This window comes from Denticeps clupeoides, unplaced genomic scaffold, assembly GCF_900700375.1.
Source record: "Denticeps clupeoides unplaced genomic scaffold, fDenClu1.1, whole genome shotgun sequence".
NCBI classification, from domain to species: Eukaryota; Metazoa; Chordata; class Actinopteri; order Clupeiformes; family Denticipitidae; genus Denticeps; species Denticeps clupeoides.
Window position 1 is genome coordinate 279730 of NW_021630036.1, and position 23130 is coordinate 302859.

General features: G+C 47.6%; 2 protein-coding genes and 1 long non-coding RNA gene across 3 annotated transcripts; 2 read left to right on the forward strand and 1 right to left on the reverse strand.

Moving 5' to 3' along the window:
* The first annotated feature begins 2034 nt into the window (after positions 1-2034).
* On the forward strand, positions 2035-8954 carry LOC114781161 (uncharacterized). The gene is made up of 3 exons (XR_003747541.1): positions 2035-2120; positions 8160-8279; positions 8664-8954. It is a non-coding gene; the product is annotated as an uncharacterized LOC114781161 (long non-coding RNA).
* On the reverse strand, positions 8225-13430 carry ntmt2 (N-terminal Xaa-Pro-Lys N-methyltransferase). Its single transcript, XM_028967891.1, has 4 exons — positions 12965-13430; positions 11734-11909; positions 9546-9798; positions 8225-8927 (listed from the first exon to the last, which is right to left on the reverse strand). Exons 1-4 carry the CDS (start codon positions 13128-13130, stop codon positions 8671-8673), a joined length of 852 nt encoding a protein of 283 aa, XP_028823724.1. The 5' UTR covers positions 13131-13430; the 3' UTR covers positions 8225-8670.
* Positions 13431-14060: 630 nt separating this feature from the next.
* On the forward strand, positions 14061-23130 carry kifap3a (kinesin-associated protein 3a). Its single transcript, XM_028967887.1, has 20 exons — positions 14061-14437; positions 14592-14723; positions 14796-14941; positions 15028-15086; positions 15668-15809; positions 16575-16674; positions 16945-17069; positions 17459-17557; positions 17648-17826; positions 17896-18058; positions 18131-18231; positions 18313-18421; positions 18502-18614; positions 18688-18853; positions 18928-19053; positions 19329-19427; positions 19502-19587; positions 20896-21082; positions 21217-21274; positions 22255-23130. The coding sequence occupies exons 1-20, from the start codon at positions 14406-14408 to the stop codon at positions 22364-22366; spliced, it is 2334 nt and encodes a 777-aa protein (XP_028823720.1). The 5' UTR covers positions 14061-14405; the 3' UTR covers positions 22367-23130.

Genomic DNA, 23130 nt, shown 5'->3' on the forward strand with positions numbered 1-23130 from the left:
CAGCTCTTTTAAGCACCACAGTGTTGCGCGGAGAGGTTTTCGGAAACCCAACAAGGTGCTCACATTCCGTAAGTCTCAGATCTTTATTGCGCGCCACAGTTCAGCATGTTCCCCGTGCTAATAAACCTGAGGGACACATGAAAGGTTAGGCAATCAGTCGGTGGAGGGAGGCAGGTAGGACCGAGTGGGGGTTTCCCTCCTCCTACAGGAGATGGATGTCCTGGCTCCAAGGTGTCTTCTCTAACCCTTGGTCTACAGAGGACTTGAGGGAGTTCAAAAGTTCAAGTGTGAAGCCCATTATAAGCCACTGAGAGTAAATGAATGTTGTTCGAGTGGCTGAAGTTGTGAGTTTGTGTAGGTTTGTGCGATTGTACGTCGCTCTGGATGAATGCTGTAAATGTGTGTGTGTGTGTGTGTTTGTGTGTATTGACAGAACGTCTCCTCGTAGCTCATTAACCTTGGAGAGATGCATTAGCTCACCTCACACCTCAGTGACTGAGTCTGCGCTGCCAGGCTTTATTATGAACCGAAATTACACACACATGAGCGGAAAAACGTTTCTCAGGAAAGCGGGAGATGCATTATGGGTGCCCATTATGGGGGAAAAGGAATAAAGCAAGACGAGAGAGAGAGAGAGAGCCTGTGGGTAAAATCAGCACAAACCTTTTTAAACAGGACTATAAAGTCCCATAAAGCAAATGAAATTTGTTTAAAGAGCAGAAACCTCTCCACACAACCTCCTGCCACATTACAACATGCAGAAAAGATCAGCGCGTTCTCACAACACCGCCTTACGTTCTCCACGAGTTGCTGCAACGTTCAGGAACAACGTCCTGCTTTTATGTTGCTTTTTTTACTTGGACTCTGAAACGGACATCACTCAGAAGTTTGGAGAAGGTTCTGAAAGTTAAGGTGGAGGGGTGAGGCTGGTGTGTGTGTGTGTGTGTGTGTGTGTGTTTTGGGGCCATGATGCCGCGGGGCTGAATAATGAACCAGAGCCCTCAGCCCCCCGCCGTCCACAGCATCTATAAACACAGGAAAGCAGTCGCGGCGGAGCTGATCAGAGGGATGGAGGGATGATTAGAGGTCAGAATGATGTGGAGAAGGGTGTGTGTGTGTGTGTGTGTGTGTGGGTGTGTGTGTGTGAGGGGGGGTCTCTCCCCTGACCCCTTTGCTTTAGTTTTTAATTTTTATTCCCGAACCCCTGACCTCTCCATAAACAAAAACGCACCCACACACACACACACACACACACACACACACACACACAATGTGATCCTGAATACAGCAAGAGGGATTTTGTCAAGAAATCTGATGATTCAACAAATCTGTAATTGAAAACACACATTTATACAGACACTCACACACACTTTATTGCATGGATCTCTCATTTTTTACTTCCTCCCACACACACACACACACACACACACAGCAGTAAGGAGCATCTGTGGTGTTTGTGAGAGAGTTGGGGAGCGTGAGAATGTGTGTGTGTGTGTTTGATGGGAGAGCAACAGAATGCTGGAGGCTGGGAGGGAAGTTAATAAGACATGATTGAAAGTGTGTTAGACTTGGGCAGATCGCAGCTTTTCTGTCTTTGCACAAAAACACACCTACTCAATCACACACACACACACACACACACACACACACACACACACAAAACAGCCTCCCATGGGCATCCAAGATCCAGATCCTCTCCTCAGAGTGTAAAATGGGGCATCATGCTGGATCCAGAGCTGGAACTGAGGAGGGACTGTGCAGTGTGTGTGCAGTGTGTGTGCAGTGTGTGTGCAGTGTGTGTGCAGTGTGTGTGCAGTGTGTGTGCAGTGTGTGTCCTCTAAGTCCTCTCCTTAGAGACTTGGCCAGTCTCATCTCTTGCTTTCCTCCAATAAAAGTGACAATATCTGCGTGCAGAAGGTCCACCGTACAGGACGGCAAACCAATTAGCTCATTATGTAATTAAGGAATGATCTGAGCCAGCCATGGGGACAAGCATAAAGCAGGGCGCAAATTCAAACCAGATTCCGCCAGCGAGCGAGGGTTACGCCTCTTTCTGATGTTTTCTGATGAGCAGCACCAGCCACACGATGTTCTCGGCGCTGGAACGCTGGAGAGACGAGGTACTTTCCTGCTGAAGTGAGTGCTTGTTTTACGGTTGGCGTCGGCGCCCGCGCTGGTCTGAGAGCAGCGCTTTGATGTGCCTGTGGCCGCTGCACATCTGCCAGCAAGATGTGTGTGTGTGTCCGCGTCTTTCTCCTCATTCTTAAAACCGTATGACAGCCGAGCCTCCCGCCGGCTCCGTACGCCTCTTCTCCTCAACACAGAGAGCGCTTTACGCCGGTACGCCAGACCGAAGCCAACGTTCGCCATGCGTCCGTAGGCCCTCGTAAAGTCATTTCGACAAATCTTTCCCGTCAGAAGCGTGGAAAAAGTTCCCGCCTCTTTTCACACGTTCTATATTTAGACGACTGGAACGGCGAAGGCAGAACGCGGTTAAATGAGCGCTCCGCATCCAGCCGAGGAGTTCACGGAGCCGCCATTTTCCAGCTCAGTCCGAGCGGCCGCCATTTGTCACCGGTATTAAAGTGTTATTTGACGGGCCGGCCCGGTTCGTACGTGGAGCGCATTTAGAAATGATTGCTCCGCCCCTCGGCCCGCTACCTAATGACAGTTGACCACGGAGCTCACGGCTGAGGTGCTTTAATGTTCCGGCGGTTTACAGGCGCGCCGACGCGCTTCCAACATCTGAATAACAAAGACAGACATCTTTCCATCTCACACCTCCAAAGCGCGCCACAGAACCGCCCTCTCAGCCATTTCCAGCGACCCCCTCCCCCCCACTGCGCACCCCCAGCCCGCTCCCTGCGCCTCAAGAAAAACTGAATAATAACGTCCTGGCAGCCGAGCGCGGTTGGCTCCGACCGCCAGAGACCCGGTGGGGAAAAGCGCTCCAGGAGATCAAGGGACAGGAAGCGCGGCCTGGGACAACATTCCGTTTTAAGGAACAGCGTTCTGCGTTATGGCCTGGCAGCCCGGAGGAACCGCTTAGAACAACATTCCCCTTGTTGCATTGTGTTTTGGAAGAGCGGAGGAGACGCCTAGAACATTAGAACATTTACATGGGAGCCTCTTATAAACATGTAGTTACCTGAATCTGGTTGTCTTGCCGTAGTGGAGGAGGAAGGCAGGCGGGGCGCCATTATTATTATTATTATTATTACTTCATTGTCTTTTCTGTGCAGGTCATTTACGAGGGCTTCTTCCTTTTATAATAAGACGCATTAATAGCCACCGGACGCCATGTTGGCTCTGCCACGGGCCGGCCGCGCTTTGGAAGAAGAACGTGCTGTTTTATTCGAGCGGTTTTGCATAATTGATAATAAGAAGATTCGGCGCTCCAGGCAGGGATTTAGTCGTTGGTGGACGCTTATCTGCTGCAGGAAATACTGACACATGGCGAGACGTTTCCGGAAGGTGAAGAAGAACCAAATCAAAACAAGTCAAATCTTGTAAACTAGACCAAGACATGAGGTCAAACAAAATGTCATATGTGGCTGGGAAATCTGCTATCAATATAACACACACACACACCGGCATCCCTCGCCGTACGGCTCCGCTGGAGAGAGATGGCATTATGGGAGCATGTGCGAGCCATTTGTTCTAATTACGGTCTGATCTGAAAGGTTATGGAATTGAAATCAGCATGAGGACTCGCGCTTCCAAGGGCACCGGGCAAAAATGCGCCTACAAGGCGGTTCCACATGTTTCCGTGAGACAGCAGGGCTGAGCGAGTTGAACAGAGGGAGGTAGAAGTCCTGTTAAACAGCACGGCGCGGTGAAAAGAGGTGTTTGTTATCCTGAATTAGGGAGAATTACAGCATGCACGGGCATTACCCCCCCCCCCCCCCCCCCCCCCCACACACACACACACACACCGTAAAACTGTGCAGTGATGCATGTGTGTGCATAATATAAACCCCTTTATGCTAATTACACGATCGGAAAAAGCTTGCTTTCTATTGCTAAAAATAAAGAATATTGAACATGCAAACTAGTACACATCTATAGGAAAAATATGTGCATAAAAGAAATCACACACGCGGCTGCGCTTACTCAGCAGACTAATTATGCCAGACCGGTCGTAACGCGTACGCACAGGCGCTCACACTCTTAAATCTTCCCCTGCTGCTGTGGTCACTGTGGATCTCCACACTGCGAAGAGGCAAACCAGCTGACAGGCAGCAGGCCTCACGGGCCAGACAGCTACTCATTTTAACACGCACACGCGTGTATGACAGGCGGCGCATTCGCGCGTTTTATGGTGCCCGCGCCCTCCTCCGCCAGGGCGTCGGCACCAGTCCTGCACCGGTACAGCGATGCGCAGTCTCGGCCTGCAGCCGATGGATCATGCAGCACAAACATTTCGAAATCAGAAATCGGAGATGCACAAAACGAAATCTAAAAAGACACGACGTGCCATGCAACAGGCCACGCAGGTTGTTTTTTACTGCACCTTCCGGGGCCAAGATATTCTTTGGTTATTGGGACCAATAATGAGGACCCGTTTTGAGATTAACTGCACGGTAGCATGAATAGTCTTAAAATGTAATGCAACTTTTAAATTTCATGCATTATACAGCTAAGCAAAAGTAGTAAATTACCGACTTTTTAAAAATTCGGAGCAGTATTCTGAGTTTCCATGGAGCCGCCGTGTTTTTTTACTCTCTTTCTCAGCGGTTAGAAATAATGCCTCCGTGACGTTCATAACCAGGGCGTTGCCATAACAATAACGAATGTCAGCAAAAAATCTACGTGAACAACATGAACTGTCTTCTCCAGCCAATGACATAAAATGTGTTTGGATTTTTCTGGGCTAGAGAGAAAATGGTTATTATTTTATTTCTTGTTTTTTCAGGGCACCTGCTGTGCTTCACACAAAACCAAAAAAATTCATTTGCACCATGGACATGCACAGGAATAAAATGCTTGATGAAGACAGAATTTGTTAGAAGCCATGCTGGATTACCTCGTGGACGTCTTCCTGCAGCCAGTGTCCTGGTTTTAACTTTTACAGGAAATACATATAATTTAACACATTTTCAGGGACTTTCACTGGACATACAAAAATATGGCCACCATACAAGTTTTAATACCATTAGGAATCAGTGGAATATGTGGGAGTAAAGATAATAGAAGTACCAAGACCAACAACTGTCCAAAAAGGCACCACAAGGTTTAGCAAAAATCCACTTTCTGTTAGATCTTTAACCTGCGGACGGACACTAGGCCGCCGGGCATGTTCCTTTTTGGAACATGAATCCCACAAAGCTCATCCAGAGCCACGAAAGGATCAACAACAGCATAAATCATCAGCAAAATTAGAAACAGGGCATCACTTTCACTCCATGATCAAGAGAATTACTTTTGTGAGTAAAGGGCACCCCTTCTGGGTTAATAAAAAGTTTCGTTTTTTTTTTTTTTTTAGTTTTGGCTGATTCGTTTGTGGGACTTGGCTGCATTACTGAATGATCACATCATTCAAAACTGTTCATTATTCATTTATATTTATGGCCTTATTTTCTGTGGTAAAAATTCAGAATGACAGTCTCTGTTTATACGTTTTTCAGCGTTTTTTATACTTGCATGCTTATTCTGTATACTCACCTATATGTACTACTGAAAGAATGAATATTTTGACAGATGAATATTTTATGCTCTGGCTGATGTCGGTTTTTATTAAATGGACTGACCCTCCGACTGTCACCGTACTGCATCAGGCTGACGCCAGTGCAATAGCACCAGCTGGTGTTAAAAAGGCAGACGTGCTGGTGCTTTTTAATTCAAATCCCTGACGGTTTATCAGCGTTTTACTCCATCAAAAGTAAAAATCCTCCATTTACATTCAAAAGAACAAAGAGCATTTGTCTTTAAATGTACTTAAGTATCAAAAGTAAAAGTACAAGGTCTAATTTTAATTTACGGGTTAAATCAATTAATTTTAGGTCAAGATTTGACATACAGTTTTAGTGGAAAGTCATTAATTACTCTGATACTGATGACTTCAAATGGTCATAAATCATACATTTATCAGACGCCCTTATCCAGAACAACTTACAAACATTAGTGACAAGGACAGTCATCCTGGACATACAGGGACTTTGAAGCTGAATCTGTGAAAATTGTAGGACTGAATGCAGAGTTTTTAATGGACATTTTGTTTTCATCACATGGGATCGAGGAATGTAGCTGGGTTCAAGCACAACTCCACTCGATTTCCACCATACTGTGCATGGTAATAGTTTTATTGTTAGCACAAGGAACATACCGTACTATAAAATACACAGGAACAGCTAACGCAGCCAGTGAATTGAAATGGATAAATTCATTTTCGTCTGCTTCTGCCATTATGAGTAGCGGCGTTTCCCCAACCGGTCTAGATCATTTTGTTGAGAAATCAGCCATCAGAAATTTCCATCAGAATGAAACTGTTTCTCTTCGTGTTTCCCCAGATTAGACAGTGAATTCTCGTATGATGAAATTGGGGCTGAGGCACAAAAGGTCCTTCTTTTCTACAACTTTGAAAAGAAATCTCTCAAACAAGGCCATGTTTTTGGATTCATTCGTTCTAGCATGTGCAAATTATAAAAACTATATTCTCTTTTCTTTCTTTCTGGATCTCTTCCTTTTCCTTACACATGAAGTGAAGGCCCCAGGGCCGCAGCGTTGCTGTGCCAGCCCACGAGTATTAAAATTCGAGAGAAGAACCGAACCCCCACACCATATTCCACAGCGCTGCCGATCAATCCCGGCATTCAGGAGGACCTGCTCGCTCCAATAAGCAAAGCAAACCATCACCGTCACCTTCATCTCTGCTGCCGAGCTTCAGGCGGCGTGGTGTCCAGCGAGGCTATTTATAAAAGTGAAGCGCTCGGCACCTGGAGCTCATGTGACCGGCTTTTTTAACGTTAGGGCCCGCTTATATCGCCGCGGTACGCGATCTTAACTCTCTTTCTATTTAGTCAAATCTGTCACAGCTGCTCCACTGGCGACTTTTTTTTAGCATTTTTGTCTGTTTATCAGTGTTATTATATTGTATATTTCGTATTTTTTGTAGATATTTGTATTGTGTGAATGGTGGTGAATCTGTCGTTGTCAGATTGACCAGAAGGTCTGTCAGCCATGGAACTGTAACCACACAATATATATAATGCACAATATAGCGCACATTTTCCATCAGAAAAAGCTTGATGGTTTGCAGGGGTCACCGTCCCAAACAAACCACTGCAGTTAGGAACAGTTTTATGGTCAAAACCAGCGTCCCACTGCATTTCCACATTAGTGCTGAATTAACAGAACACCAACGTAACCACAAAATGCAAGATTAGCATCACTCACATATACTAACTACATTACTATATAAATGTGAAAGGACGTTGTACATACGGTGCAGCAGTGCTGGCCGCTTATCAGACGTTCAGGTGGCTCTTTTCACGATGCCGTGTACGGTTTACAATCCCGCTGTTTACGTCTGCTGCGACGCTTTTCCATTCAGAACTTCCATTGTGCCTCCAAACCTCAAAGCAGATGTTGGTGTAAGGCTTAACATGCACGAGTGTTCGGGGTTCCATGTAGATGTCACGCAGATGTGCCTATCAAGCAGCCTTCAAATAAAGGCCTTATTCAGGAAGGTTCCGTGCGTACGAAGGCCGGAGGAACAGTGGCAGCACGTATCAGGGGCTGCTGGCCCGACTAACGCATGAATTTATGATTTGCTCACGTCCGTCGAGACATCAGTTGGCGTTAACGAATTCAGAAGTAATCTAAAGCAAACCGTCCCGGACTGCGCCGGAGCGTTTGTACAACATGACCCGAAACATCGGGGAGGGGCGCGGCCGCGGCACGAATATTTGCGGCGACTCCGTGACGCCTTTTAAGCAGAGGGGATCTGACAGGTCTGGAGTCACGCCAGCGGGGAGAGAAAAGAAACGTTCTGTCACTCGGCCACAATCATACACTCCTCCATTCACAGCGGCCATCTGAAAAGCATTAACCGAAACAATGCGGTTTTTCACCGGACCAAAAAATAAAACCGTTTTGCTCGTTATTGTAACTATATGGGAAGATCTCAATTATGTCTCATGGTTTTCTTTTTTCTGAAGAAAGAGAAGAATGGAACCCGTGGGTCAAGAGGCCAGAGCTGCAATGAAAGCATCTCGAGACGAGATCAGAAGATTCGACGCGTTCTACGAAGAGCCCTGACGATGGGAAAAGCTTTTCCGGTCAGGAATTCTTCACCCGCATCGGATTTATTTATTAAGTCATTCTCATTACAATTTGCTACATCGTTCTTTGCTAGTAAAATTCACAAGCGTGACATAAATGAATTTCTAAGCATTTCACTGTAAAAAAAGAAAGTTAAGAAATCTTACTATGGCAGATTTAAAAATAGAAAAATGCATTGAACTGCGCCCCATTATTATATACATCATTTCAATTTTAGTCATATAGTACAGCGAGATCATTTTTCTAATTTGGGTTAGCTATTGCAAGGTGAAAGTAATACCTACAAAATTAATCAATAAGTTAGGATTCATTAACACAAACACATATTATACAAAATATTTATACCTTTTTTTATATGTTTAAAACATTTTGGCATGAAGTGCCGTGTCAGCGCATGGCAATCATCCAGACGGGCATAATGACTTCAGGAAGGCCCTCCTGCTTCTGGACGTCCAGGATCTCCAGGCCAGCCTTCTGGATGATGGCCTTCATGATGTCCAGGTGGCGGCTGATGCTGCTGTCGATGGCGTCCAGCTTGCAGCCGTACCGCGCCATGTTGTCCTTAATGATGATGACGCCGTTGGGCTTCAGGCTGGCTTTGCAGCGGATCAGAAATTCCATCAGGTCCTTGTCGGTCAGGTGACCTGCGGCAAATTAAACACGTATATGGATATCTGGGTCCTGAGAAACATTTATTATTTTGCTACATTTGCCCTACTGACTAATTTCTAAAAATACATTTAATGCCATCACAAGGCCCCGCTGCATAATTATATGCAAAAACAATACCAGTCAAAACCTGGACACGCCTACTCATTTGTTGGTCTTATACATTATAGAACTGAAAACGCAGGACGATGAAATATACAGATATAATATATATATTATACTGTTATATTATATATAATATATAATATAACAGGTTCTGTAATAAACCAAAAAAATAGCAAACAAGGAAAAAAGTTGAACATGCGAGTCAAGGAGCATTTCACACTCACGCCATGAAGGTAAAAAGAGGAAAAATCCTTCACTTTCTCCTCATTCAACAAATACTAAATATGTTTCTTCAAAATGTCTCCATCGCAGTCTTGATAACCCCACAAAGTGTAGGGCCGTAAGTTGTAATCAGAACGCACGAGCAGATTTTCACACAGAATACTCGTATTACACTGAGTTGGGCGAAGCCGCCTGAAAGTCCGCGGGGCTAAAAACAGGCGGCGTGGGATCAGAAATAAGCGCAGTAGGCAGGCAGAACAACTCACAGGCGACCCACTGCATCCAGACCACGTCGTACTTGTTGAGGGGCGGCGTGAGGTCCTTCAGGTTGTAGCAGTAGTACATCTCCACGCGGTCGGCGTAGTCGCCCAGGTAGCATTCGTGAGCGTGCATGATGAAGTGCTCCATCATGTCGGCCATCTCCAGTTTCTCAAAGACGGGGAATAACACGCCTTTAGACACGCGACCGATTCCACAGCCGCAGTCCAGTGCATACTGAGTTCCGGCCTTACCGGGACCCTGCAACACAAACATATTACAAACTAATACATAAATAGATATGAAACATCTGGAGAAAAAGGCGTGTGCAGTCACCATGCAGTAGAGAAAAGAGCTGAAGCGTGCACACCAACAGCCAATAAATAAGTAAAAAGCACCAGATGTATAAAACCCAATAAGCGAATGTCCGTGTGCCTCTTCTTTGCTTCTGCATGATCGTAGAACAAGTTGATGAATAAACCCTTTCCTTCAGTCAATCATTACATTACATAGAGAATAATGTTAAAATCATTCAAATCCCCACATTTAAAGGAAAATGAGCAACCAATCATTAGGCTGAAGCATTCCACATTCACACAAAATATTTAAAGCACAAAACCTCATCATAAAGAATAGCTTACGAATTGAGTAGTATGGAATTTATTTCTTTTCTGTGGCCCTGAGGCCATGGATATATAAATGTGCCTGTAATGTCCACAATATGAAAGTAATGCCTCCATCATCACTCTTCTTTGATGGAATGGTGGTTAGGCAGGACAGTCTAATGACCTTGATGCATCGTCCTCGAAACATTTCACATATGAACATTAGCCTCTTTACCAATACACTTTTACTGACTGTTATACTGGTTTAGATTATATTTATATTTAGAGGATAATGCCCAGAATATATATCCTGGTTGTCATGCTTTAATCCATATGGCTCTCAGAAGTAAAGAATTCTCTACTCTACTCCACTTTGACAGTTTCTACATTATACCAACTTATATAAGGTGTGAAATGAAGCCCATGTGAAGCCGAGCGTATGAACCACATGCTGAAAACAGGCGTGCCAATGATAATCACCATTTCCCCAGAACGCAGAAAACACACACACAACTCTGTGCCCACACACGCACCATTAACCTTTACTCTGCGCTCTTAAAAAAGCTTCTTTATGCGTCCCTGTTGGAAAAGCTGCAGGCCCTTCTTCAGCGAACGCTCCATCATCGCCTCCCTCCCTTTTATTTCGACCCATCGCGCCTCTTCTCGTCCTCTCCGCCAGCCCTGAGGGGGCCGTACGCTCGCGCAGGAAGTTCTGCAGGCCGCTGAGTTACTGCTGCGCCGTTCTCATGGCGTGTAGCTCAGCGTGGGCCTTGCTGGTGCTGAACGTGGGAATAGTGAATGGCAGGGAGAGGGCCAGCTGGTCTGGGGACCATTCGCTGGAAGAGATGATTCCTTTTGCTCTGTCACCGTGAAACGATCCACAATAACGCCTTTTTTATTCATGTCCCTGTTTTTTAGAGGAGGAACCTCTTCCATGACCCCTCACTTTTCTTTTTAACACAGAGGAGCTATTCATGCTGTCGTTCCGCCGTCTTCCCTGCCCACAGCCCAGGTACGCTTCAGGATATGATGCTCAATCCAACTGAATATGAATAAATTAGCCAGAATATTATCAATGTGGATCATAAAGAATAAATGGGGTAACTCTGTTATTTTATATCAGTATTCATGAGCAGTAATTACTTCAAACTTCAACTCATAAAATCAAAAATGTGTTCATATGAGCTCATAAAATGGTTGCAATTAGAGTTTAGGGTTTTTAGCGTGATGAATGTCATGTTGGACATTTAGGAGGTTGTTCGACTCTGAGATGATAAAGTTGTGCGGTAAGAGTCCAGCTGGCGTGTTGTGCCGTAAGCTGCGTAATCTCTGGAGAGTTATCGCCGTGTTCCGGTTCCTCTCATATGTTCCCAGATTCAGGAAGCGGATGGTAGAGGTTCATGTAACAGACGTTAAAATAGTACCTCACACACACACACACACACACCCTTAATTTATATTATTCTATTCGTCAGAATGGTTCTAATGTGTTTGTATTTATTAAATCCAAGCACTGACCAGTACTCCATCTCATGCATGATCATCGTTCTTAAAAAACACCACATTATTTATCAAAATGTGATAATCATACCCCAACAAACTTCTTCAGGAACTGCCGCGACCCCTCAAGATCAATGTCTGAGATCTCCACAAAGTCCCCCAGCATGCCCTCCTCAGAGGCTGGGACGTCCTCATAGAAGCTCTCGGCTCTGTAGTAGAACTGCTTTTCTCCTTTGACGTACTCGCAGGTCAGAGGGTAGAGCTTCACTGTGTGGAGCAGAAGAAGTGCATGCTGGAATCAGTGGACCAGGTCTGGTGGACCAGTGCAACATTTTCTGAAATATGTTCCACTCCACCAACTAGGGGGCATCACTGGTAAAACCGATCACAAAACTGACTGGACCAAGGGGACGTTCTGCATCGTCCATCTGAGAGGGGACAAGTGTGTCCCAGAAAATCTGTCACCAGATTAACGATGATCGCACGGAATGTTGTGCTCCATCATCACAATCGCGCCAACAGCAGAGGAGGAGAGCACGCGGCCGGGGACGCCAGGAAAAGCCTTGAGGCCTGCATGGTGACAGGATTGGCAGTGTGTATGTTCACCTTACACACACAGACACATGGAGTGTGTCGGGTCAACCATGTGACCCGTCACAAGGTGTAAAAATAGCGAGGTTGGACGAGGCTTGGATGAGAACATCGATTTTCAGTGATGAGTGATTCCTTCTGCGCTGACTATGGCCAATCTATAATTAGCCTAAAGCCACTTTATATAAGCCAAACCAAGTTGTTCATCAAAGACTTATTCTATATTTGGCTTTTTTATGGGTAAAACCAACATATCGGGGACAGTGGTGTGACCACGTGGAACACCGGGGACGATGACATCATTATGAATGAACAACCTTGATAATGTGCTTCAGATTTTATCTGTACAGTAAAATTTATGGGGCCACAGTTAATTACGTTGGTCATGACATGTGGGCTCGCCACTCGTTTAATTTACACGGTGTGACACGGCGTCACCAACTGTGCCCCATGGACCACGTTACTAATCTCAGCCAAGGAACAACGTGCGCTTACGCCAAATGTTTAACCCGGTTATGTCCATTGTATTTGTGCATTGGGAACACGTCAGGGATGATGCACTAGACCCCAACACCCAGCTCAACCACCGACAGTTTGCAGCACGCGTTGTGCAGATAATGCGAGATAATGCGAGATTGCATCTTGCTTTCAAATGGCCTTGACTGCAAACAGCCTGCTGGGAACAGCTTCCCACGTGGCATGGAAGAGCTCTGTAGGTGTCGAGATCTTACCCAGTGGCACCTGCTCCAGCAGGTACAGGTAGCTGGCGAAGAACTCGTTCCTCAGAGTGTTGAGCAGGTGAAAGGACATGCTGTGGCGGCACATGTTGTCATCTGTTTTAGCCCAGCGTTCCCTGAAGGCCAGGTGCGTCGCGGTGAAATCCTTGGACTCCGACATGTTCCCAATCCGACGTGAGCGTCTGTCCCGGCCGCAAGTGATCAGCACCGCATACGCCACCGAAAACTGCCCCGGCTTTGCAGATCACCTGCTGCAGCTTAGAAGGAGCGAGAGGCGGAGGGGTGCGCTATCTGTTTCAGAAGCTTCTCAGACCCTGCACCCTCACGGAGCGCCATCTCGGCCTTCGATCCTCAAATACCAACGCAAGGCCGGCGGGCCGCACATTCCTGACAAGCCTTCTAGAGCCTTTGGATCCAGGAGATATTCTTATCCCCCCATCTCATGCTTGTATACACAGTGTCTATTCCAGAGCTGGAAACAGTAGATCCCCCACTTAATTACCCGTAGCGGAGATGGCATTACATGTACTGATCACAGCCAAGCATGCACTTGACTTTAATAAGGCCGTAATGAGAAAAGATTCCTATAAATATTAATAAGCACGCTCTGGCGTGATTATTACAATGATTTTTTCCACTGGCTAACCTAGACCAGTACACCCCACAAAGTCCTGGCTTTTTAAAAAAGGTTTATATAGTCAGTGAGACATGAGAAGAGAATACACACGTTTTTAATGCTACAGGCAGCCTTGGGTCACTGGGGGATTGTCATGATGACCCCCGTCTCATTTTTTGTCATCTCAGCTCTCTTGTGCCACTCATGTGATCGTCCATCTTAGCCATGACCACGCTGGAAACCAGAGGGAATCTCTCTCTGACCTTTCAGAAGATCTGTTCACTTTGTAGTTTGATCCAGGCGAGGCAAATAACGCTTCAAGCACCTGATTTCAAACACCAGATCCACACTGAGACCCACAGGACCATTCTTTCTTATTACCAAAAAAATTACATTTAAGATTACCTAAGAAACCAAAAATAAATGAAAATTAAGCTGCATCGCATGCACATAAGTTTTTTTGGCGTGACACAATCATCTTTCCATCATAACTCATTTATTTCCACAGAATTTTACTTCAGTCGAATCTGATTCCAAATTGGAATACATAGCTTCACTGGTAATCAGATAAAAAAAAAAGTAAAAATATAGCCGCAACAACCCACAAAATATAAACTCTGAGTTTATTTACAGCAGAGGCCCCGCCCTCGTCGGCGCGGTGCATGCTGGGAGGACGGGTCCGCGCCCATAGCAACACCAGCATCACCGTCCGGCTAGCGGTTAGCGGCCAGGGGCCAGGGGCCAGGGGCGTGTGGTAGGCGTTTAGCCGGACTTCTGCACCTCGGACGCCGCGCATCTCGCCGCCGGAGGAGGGGAACGATGCAGGCGGACGACGCGCGGTACCTGAAGAGGTGAAACGTCTCCGCCGGTTAGCATGTAGCCGTTAGCATGTAGCCGTCTCTGCTAAGTCAGCTGGACGATGTGTGACGTGCAGCGTGAAACGTGAATCGGTTCACGGACTACAGCCAGCGATGACCGCAGATGTTATTTTGCGTGATTCCGCAGGAAGGTGAAGGGCGGTAGTTTGGATGTTCATCCCACGGAGAAAGCCCTGGTGGTCCAGTATGAGGTGGAAGCCACCATTTTGGGAGAAATGGGAGACCCGGTGCTGGGCGACAGGAAGGAATGTCAGAAAATGTGAGTCGGTGCAGAATTAACATTACTGTCGTGACGAAATTCACACCAACTGGTACAATTCTGTTCCCGCAGCATTCGTCTGAAAAGCCTGAACGCCAACACAGACACGGCGTCTCTGGCCCGCAAGGTGGTGGAGGAGTGCCGGCTGATCCACCCGTCCAGGGTCCTGGAGGTGGAGCATCTCCTGAAGTACCTGCAAAGCCGCAAGAAAAGCAGCGGTAGTGCCCGCCGCCGCCACCGCCATGCTGCTGCTGCTGCTGCTGCTCTGCGGCGCTGAATTAAAACGACTGTTTCATGTTTGCAGAGAAGCCGGAGAAGCAGCCGGTTAAGCCCAGAGACCTGAGCCTGTTTGAAGGGATGGAGGTCGGTTTAATTTACGTACCTGGCCGAGTATTACAGCCTTACGCCCAGCTGCATGTTCTGTCTGTCTGTGTTAGGTTTATCTGTCAGTCCAACATTTACTAAACAAAGAGAAGAAAGACACAAAGCATTTGAGTCCGTTTTACTTGCAAGGAGAGCGAATGGAAGTCACGCCTTACAACAGGCCTCCAAAAGCTCTGGCGTCCTTCATCGCATCTCCTTCTTTTATTTGGTAGGTTCATTAGGGTTCACATAAAATCACACCATATTAGTTTTATGAATTGATCTTTGGTCGAGTCATGGTGACATGTTCATCTTCGTCTGTAGATTCTTCAGGTGATTGGACTCTGGTTCATCATAGTCTGCTTGTTGTTGGTCCTCAGGTCGCGGTCATGCTGTCCTGCAAGCTTAAAACCTTTGCTCTGAGATTTGTTAATGATTAAGAGTTGTCAGTAATATTCCAAGGATTAATACATATTCGTGCTTAAAGGATATGAATAAAAGAAGTAATTACATGATAACATATATACATTTTTCCAACAGTCTGTGTGTGTGTGTGTGTGTGTGTGTGTGTGCGCCCGTAGCTGGATGAAGAAGCCAACATTAACAGCATAGAGGACTACAAGGAGCTGCTGTACGAGGACGTCCCTGAGAAGATCAGAGGTGCCAAGCTCATCCTGCATCTGGCCAGGAACCCGGACAACCTGGAAGAGCTGCTCCAAAATGGTACAGGCGCCGTAGAGGACGACTTCTCTCGCTATTTCACTGTCGTACTGGGAATTTTATAAGCGGTTTGCGTACAGCGATAAACGGGTCGGTAAAGATCGAATCCCCCGATTACCGTAATAACGCACGCGTGCGTTCATCCTGTATCCAAACCAACCAAAATCCGCTTTAAAAAGGATTCTCCAAATAACACGTTGCTTTCTCAAGATAAAAACCGGCAAATTGCACCTTTTCCTCCTGGTGCAGACGTGCGTAGTTATGTGAATATTTGTTGGTGCAGGATCCTCTTGGTTAAAGTTCGCCAGTATCGGCTGTAAACTCGAACTGAGACTGAACTCGGAAGCAGTGCATTGTGGGAGTTTGTGATTAGCACCGTGATGTTCTGTCGGTGCGCATTACGGCTCCGGCTGCGCTGTCAGACCGCATTACACACGCCGCTTCGCTCGAAACGCTGTCGGCATCGAGCGGCCGTGTGAACCATGTGATCCCCGAGCCCCGGGGGCCGGAGGTGTGTGCCGGGGGACGTGTTTCTGTGTAGCACGCACTTCCTGTCTGAGAGGAAGTTGGCGTTTCTCATGCCATATGAGACTTGACCCCGAGCCCCGCCTCTCCTCTTTCCTTTAACTCAAACCAGATTTTCGTCTGACCCCGCGCCCTCCTCGCCCCGCGTCCTGTCCACCCCGCTCGTGAAGTGACGGCAGTGACGCTGTTTGATGTGTTCAGGGTTTTCTTCTGAATTGGGCCCTATTTACCGTATCTCCGCAGAAACGGCCCTGGCAGCTCTGGCCAGAGTGCTGAGGGAGGACTGGAAGCAGAGCGTTGACCTGGCCACCACCATCATCTACGTCTTCTTCTGCTTCTCCAGGTACCGCGTCTCACCTTTCTCTCGGTCTGGTTGGAGTGTGTGAAGGTGAACGTTGGTGCTCGGCGCTGTCACCGCAGATTTAAATGCTCTCGGAAAAAGAGTCCCCGCCGGACCCAAATCCAACTTTTATTTTGACAAGCTTTCACAGAGAGGTCATTAATGACAGGTCGAACACGGACCATGCCAAGAAAAGACGTTTTCTTCAAGGAGTTCCCAACATGCACTGGTTGGGTGGACCGGGTGTGTATTTTTGTCTTTTCATCCCTGCAGCTTCTCTCAGTTCCACGGACTCATCACGCACTACAAGATCGGCGCTCTCTGCATGAACATCATCGAGCACGAGCTCAAGCGCTATGACCTGTGGCAGGATGAACTGCAGAAGAAAAAGAAAGCTTATATCCTTCCTGTGGGTCAAAGGTCACTGGCAGAGTAAAAAGAAAGAAAGAAAGTGAAGTGGTTCAGCACACGGTGCACACCATGAAATGTGTCCTCTGCATTTAACCATCACCCTGAGTGAGCAGTGGGCACCATGACAGGCGCCCGGGGAGCAGTGTGTGGGGACGGTGCTTTGCTCAGTGGCACCTCGGGCGGGTCGGGATTCGAACCGGCAACCTTCTGATTACGGGGCCGCTTCCTTAACCGCCAGGCCGCTGCTGCCGAGTGATGCACGGGCCAAATGTTAAGCATGTCACTGCGGCAGTCTTAATGTTTTATTGGGAGATGAAGTGTGTCTGTAAACGTAACCGTGCGTGGTGTGTGTTGACACCCCTTAACACGACGCCACGTGAGGACGACTCGGACAACCAGACCCTGCACAAGGAGTATGAGAAAGCCTTGAAGAAGTACCAGGGACTCCTGCTGAAGCAGGAACAGCTGCTGAGAGGTGCGTGGTTCCTTCTTAAAATGACCAGGATGTCTCCATCGTGTATATATATAAAAAGAACGTGAACGGGGACGTCTTGTCTGTCCTCAGTGGCTCTGTACCTGCTGCTGAACCTGTCTGAGGACACGCGCACGGAGCTGAAGATGAGGAATAAGAACATCGTTCAGCTGCTGGTGAAGACTCTGGAGAGGGACAGCCAGGAGCTGCTGGTGCTCGTCGTGTCCTTCCTCAAAAAGCTCAGCATCTTCCTGGAGAACAAGAACGACATGGTAAGTTCCGAGCGGTCCCTGTCCTCCAGAGGACGCTGTCTCTGACGGTCCCGCTGGTCTCACCTCCAGGCCGAGGTGGACACGGTGGAGCGCCTGTCCCGCCTGGTCCCCTGCGAGCATGAGGATCTGCTGAACGTGACCCTGCGGCTGCTGCTGAACCTCTCCTTCGACACCGGCCTGCGCAGCAGAATGGTGCAGGTGGGGCTGCTGCCCAAACTCACGCAGCTGCTCGGTGAGGAGAGGACCCGTCCTTCCGGCCGGTCACCGGGCCGCGTCCCCTGAACGCTCTCTCTGTCCCCCGCAGGGGACGAGTCTCACCGGCAGATCGCCATGTGCATCCTCTACCACATCAGCGTGGACGACCGCTTCAAGTCCATGTTCGCCTACACCGACTGCATCCTGCAGGTAACTGCTGGCCTTCTGTCTCCGCCGGTTCAGACCTGGTGCAGCTTCTCAGTTGGTTGGTCCTTGGTGCGCCCGACTCAGGTGATGAAGATGCTGTTTGACTGCGGGGAGGAGCAGATAGACGCTGAGCTCATCTCATTCTGCATCAACCTGGCGGCCAACAAGAGAAACGCACAAATCATTTGTGAAGGTAACACACACACTCATTTAAATGGAGCAAAACCTCACACACGCTGCACGAGATCCTTGAGACGGGTGTGTGTTCTGAAGGTAATGGTCTGAAGATGCTGATGAAGCGTGCTCTGAAGCTAAAAGACACACTAATGATGAAGATGATCAGGAACATCTCGCAGCATGATGGGCCAACAAAACACCTGTTTATAGTGAGTTTCTTCGTCCTTCCGACACACACACACACACACACACCTGTAACAGCAGAGCGTGTGTTGTGTTCAGGACTACGTTGGGGACCTGGCAGCTCAGATCGGCCGTGACGAGGAAGAAGAGTTTGTTATCGAGTGTTTGGGCACCTTGGCCAACCTCACCATCCCGGACTTGGACTGGGAGCTGGTGCTGAAAGAGTACAACCTGGTGCCGTACCTCACCGAACACCTGAAACCAGGTACCCGCACCTTCCACCAGCCGGAGAGCTTCAGACGCTGAAGCAGGAGACCTCACGTCCGCTCTGTCGTTCAGGGTCCGCGGAGGACGACCTCGTCCTGGAGGTGGTGATCATGATCGGGACCGTGTCCATGGACGACTCTTGTGCTGCCATGCTGGCTAAATCTGGCATCATTCAGGCCCTCATTGATCTGCTGAATGGTAAACTGAACAAATGGTTAACAGAATGGTCATAATTCCTGAAGGACAAACCAGTAACTATCCACCGTATCGCCGATCCTGGGTAAATATCCGAATTGAGCACAGCACCCAGTGTCCGCTACCTTTAACCATCACCCTTAGTGGGCAGCCATGACAGGCGATTACGGGTCCGCTTCCTTACCCGCTAGGCCACCACTGCCCCCGTGCTGATCTGTCCAGGTCCTCACCTTCTCCGTGGTTTATCTGTCTTTCCTGCTTCTCTCATTCCCCGACAGCCCAACAAGAAGATGATGAGTTTGTCTGCCAGATTGTCTACGTTTTCTACCAGATGGTGTTCCACCAGGCCACCAGGGACGTCATCGTAAAGGAGACCCGTATCCTCTTCTACGCACAGTATTACTGTTATATCGCCGTACTGGGTTAGTTCGCCTTGACCCCGCCCCTTCAGAAGCACCGGCGTACCTCATTGACCTGATGCACGACAAGAACGCCGAAATTCGCAAAGTCTGCGACAACACGCTGGACATCATCGCTGTAAGTCGGAATTCTGGCCTGGTGACCTGGACCTGGTAACGTGGAGATGAGAACTTGCAGCGGTCCAGCACATGTGGTCACAGGGGCTAGAAGGTTAGATGAGGAACGATATCTGGTTACCGGTACCCATTCGTCCCATTACTAACCGTAATGCGGTAACGTGGTAACGTGGAGATGAGAACTTGCAGCGGTCCAGCACATGTGGTCACAGGGGCTAGAAGGTTAGATGAGGAACGATATCTGGTTACCGGTACCCATTCGTCCCATTACTAACCGTAATGCGGTAACGTGGTAACGTGGAGATGAGAACTTGCAGTGGTCCAGCACATGGTCACAGGAGCTAGAAGGTTAGATGAGGAACGATATCTGGTTACCGGTACCCATTCGTCCCATTACTAACCGTAATGCTGTAACGTGGAGATGAGAACTTGCAGCGGTCCAGCACATGTGGTCACAGGAGCTAGAAGGTTAGATGAGGAACGATATCTGGTTACCGGTACCCATTCGTCCCATTACTAACCGTAATGCGGTAACGTGGTAACGTGGAGATGAGAACTTGCAGTGGTCCAGCACATGTGGTCACAGGAGCTAGAAGGTTAGATGAGGAACGATATCTGGTTACCGGTACCCATTCGTCCCATTACTAACCGTAATGCGGTAACGTGGTAACGTGGAGATGAGAACTTGCAGTGGTCCAGCACATGGTCACAGGAGCTAGAAGGTTAGATGAGGAACGATATCTGGTTACCGGTACCCATTCGTCCCATTACTAACCGTAATGCGGTAACGTGGTAACGTGGAGATGAGAACTTGCAGTGGTCCAGCACATGTGGTCACAGGAGCTAGAAGGTTAGATGAGGAACGATATCTGGTTACCGGTACCCATTCGTCCCATTACTAACCGTAATGCGGTAACGTGGTAACGTGGAGATGAGAACTTGCAGTGGTCCAGCACATGGTCACAGGAGCTAGAAGGTTAGATGAGGAACGATATCTGGTTACCGGTACCCATTCGTCCCATTACTAACCGTAATGCGGTAAATGGCCAGCGGTCTGGGGAATGTCGTGCAGGCAGCGTACGACGGTGGAATTTGGCCCGTGATGGGTTCCAGTCCTCAGATGAATGTAATTATCCTGATGTGGTTGCTGTGGACGCAGGACGTGGTCCAGGCAGGAAGTGACCCTCACAGGAAGCGCAGCCCGCAGGAAGTGTCCTGTGGACTGATCAGAGGGCCTGTGATGGCGGGTCTGGGCCGCGTCACTGTCGGAGGGGAATAACGGTGTTAAGATGGCGTATTTACGTTGTAGGAGTATGATGAGGAGTGGGGTAAGAAGATTCAGAGCGAGAAGTTCCGCTGGCACAACTCGCAGTGGCTGGAGATGGTGGAGAACCGGCAGATGGACGAGGGCGAGCCCTTCATGTACGGAGATGATGGAGAACCCTTCATACACGATGGAGACATCCTGGAGCGACCGGACCTCTTCTACAGCGCCGGTGGGTCCAACATTCACATACTTGGCATAAAAGGAGGTTTTTATGAGAATGAAAGAAATGCTAAATATCTTTAAATAAAACTCCGAATTGGAATACTGTGTCACGGTAACCATCAGACGGTATAATCCCTGCAGATGGCGCCGTCAGCCCAGATTTCTACACAGATTTCCAGAATGGAGACGCCGTCGGCAGGTCAGACCCACTTTTTATCATTTATTTGATTTATTTAATGCTTTATTTCTTCTTCTTACTTATTGTTCAGGGTATTATGACCATTGTCTATTATTGGAATGAATGTACTATTATTAAATGTTCTAGCATCAGTCGGATCAGTATTAGAACCATTTTAAAACGCGGTTTTGGGGGACGTTGTCCCCTGGTTGGTGAGTAGTAATGATGAGCCGAGGAGGGAGGAGACGCGCAGAGGGGACGAGCGGCGGTGAAACATGTCCGCCATTCCAGAGGGAGAGAAACACCGAATTTCGGCAAGGAGAAAGACAGGAGGCCTGCTGTACAATTATCTTTAGTATTATGTGTTAAAAGTGGTCATTTTGTCACCAGATGTCACCCTTGGTGACGGTGAATGTAGCGCAGGGGCGGAGCGTTACCGCACGAGACTTCATTTCACTTTCTGTCAAGTCCAGTCGCTCCGGCGTTGGCGGTAAATCACGGCCTCCATCACTGGAAGTGATTTGGTCTGAAACGCCAGCGTGTTATGGGAACCGCAGGGGCAAAGCAAACATCTCATATTTTACAGGTGGGAGGACGAGGGAGGGAGAAGGAAAACAGGGGGATGGTGGAGAGAGAGAGAGAGAGAGAGAGGTTGGCGGCGTTGCAGTGCCATCTAGTGGCAAGAAACTTTTTTTCCAAATATTTACAGTTGTCGTGAAGTGAAGTGATCGTAACTGCACAGCACATGGTGACACGGTGAAACGTGTCCTCTGTATTGAACCATCACCCTGAGTGAGCAGTGGGCACCATGACAGGCGCCCGGGGAGCAGTGTGTGGGGACGGTGCTTTGCTCAGTGGCACCGTGGCAGATCGGGATTCGAACCGGCAACCTTCTGATTACGGGGCCGCTTCCTTCCTTTTTTTTTTTTTTTTTTCAGAATTTAAACCATTTTAGATATAAGAGATGGAGTTTATTTGTCCTGTCACTGTCTGTGTTCCAGCGTTGGAACAGAGGGATTTGTGCAGACGGGCGGGGCTCCCGTGCGGCCTGCCACCGCGTACGGCTTCCGTCCGGACGAGCAGCTGTACTACAGATACGGAGCGTCTCGGTGAACACGCCGTGAACATTCTGTTGCAGATGTGAAGTGACCTGTGATTTGTAAAGTTCTTGTAATAAATTAGTGTGTGTGTGTGTGTGTGTGTGTGTGTGTGCGCGCACTAATTATTCAGTGACTACTAGTTTTAATGCATTTTCACTCAATAGAAAATGACTTAACGTTTGCAGTTGTCGCATCAGAATATGCTGTTCATGAGTATTAATATAATGCATAGATGCTGAAGCAGGTCTGTGTGTGTGTGTGTGTGTGTGTGTGTGTGTTTAAATGCATGAGTTTCACATGTACACATTATATATGCTTCTGAATGGATTTTAAAGCACTGGTGCTTGACATGAAATCCAGAGCATCATTTCAGCTAAAGTACTGCATGACCTAGTACAGGGTAGGTACACGTCTTTTATTTTATTCAATAATCACTGATACACTTTATTGTGGCTATAATCCATCATCTATAATCTCTCTTCACAACCGGAAATACACTAAATATTATTATATTAAAACTTGACTGTAATTTAAACGTTTATGTGTGTTTTAAATACCAAGGCTGTCTGGAACTGAATCTTTAAGAATCTTTTTTTGTCGTCATGACCTGATTTATTGCCTTTGTTGCTGGTTAACAAGATATTGAGTTTCTGGTTCATTTCTTTGTAAAATTACATTGCCTATTTATTCAGAGTTTCATTTTTTTAGTTCGAAGTTGTTTTATATCTGAATTTTATTTCTGAGGTCCAGAACATGAAATAAAGAGTAGAAAGTTCA

Coding starts and splice junctions, on each gene's coding strand:
- ntmt2 (XM_028967891.1), bottom strand. CDS start 13,130: ATGTCGGAGTCCAAGGATTTCACCGCGACGCACCTGGCCTTCAGGGAA. Junction 11,910..12,964: donor GCTGGAGCAGGTGCCACTGG/GTAAGATCTCGA, acceptor TGCTCCACACAG/TGAAGCTCTACCCTCTGACC. Junction 8,928..9,545: donor CTGGATGCAGTGGGTCGCCT/GTGAGTTGTTCT, acceptor AATTTGCCGCAG/GTCACCTGACCGACAAGGAC.
- kifap3a (XM_028967887.1), top strand. CDS start 14,406: ATGCAGGCGGACGACGCGCGGTACCTGAAGAG. Junction 18,422..18,501: donor CGCACAAATCATTTGTGAAG/GTAACACACACA, acceptor TGTGTTCTGAAG/GTAATGGTCTGAAGATGCTG. Junction 18,854..18,927: donor CACCGAACACCTGAAACCAG/GTACCCGCACCT, acceptor TCTGTCGTTCAG/GGTCCGCGGAGGACGACCTC.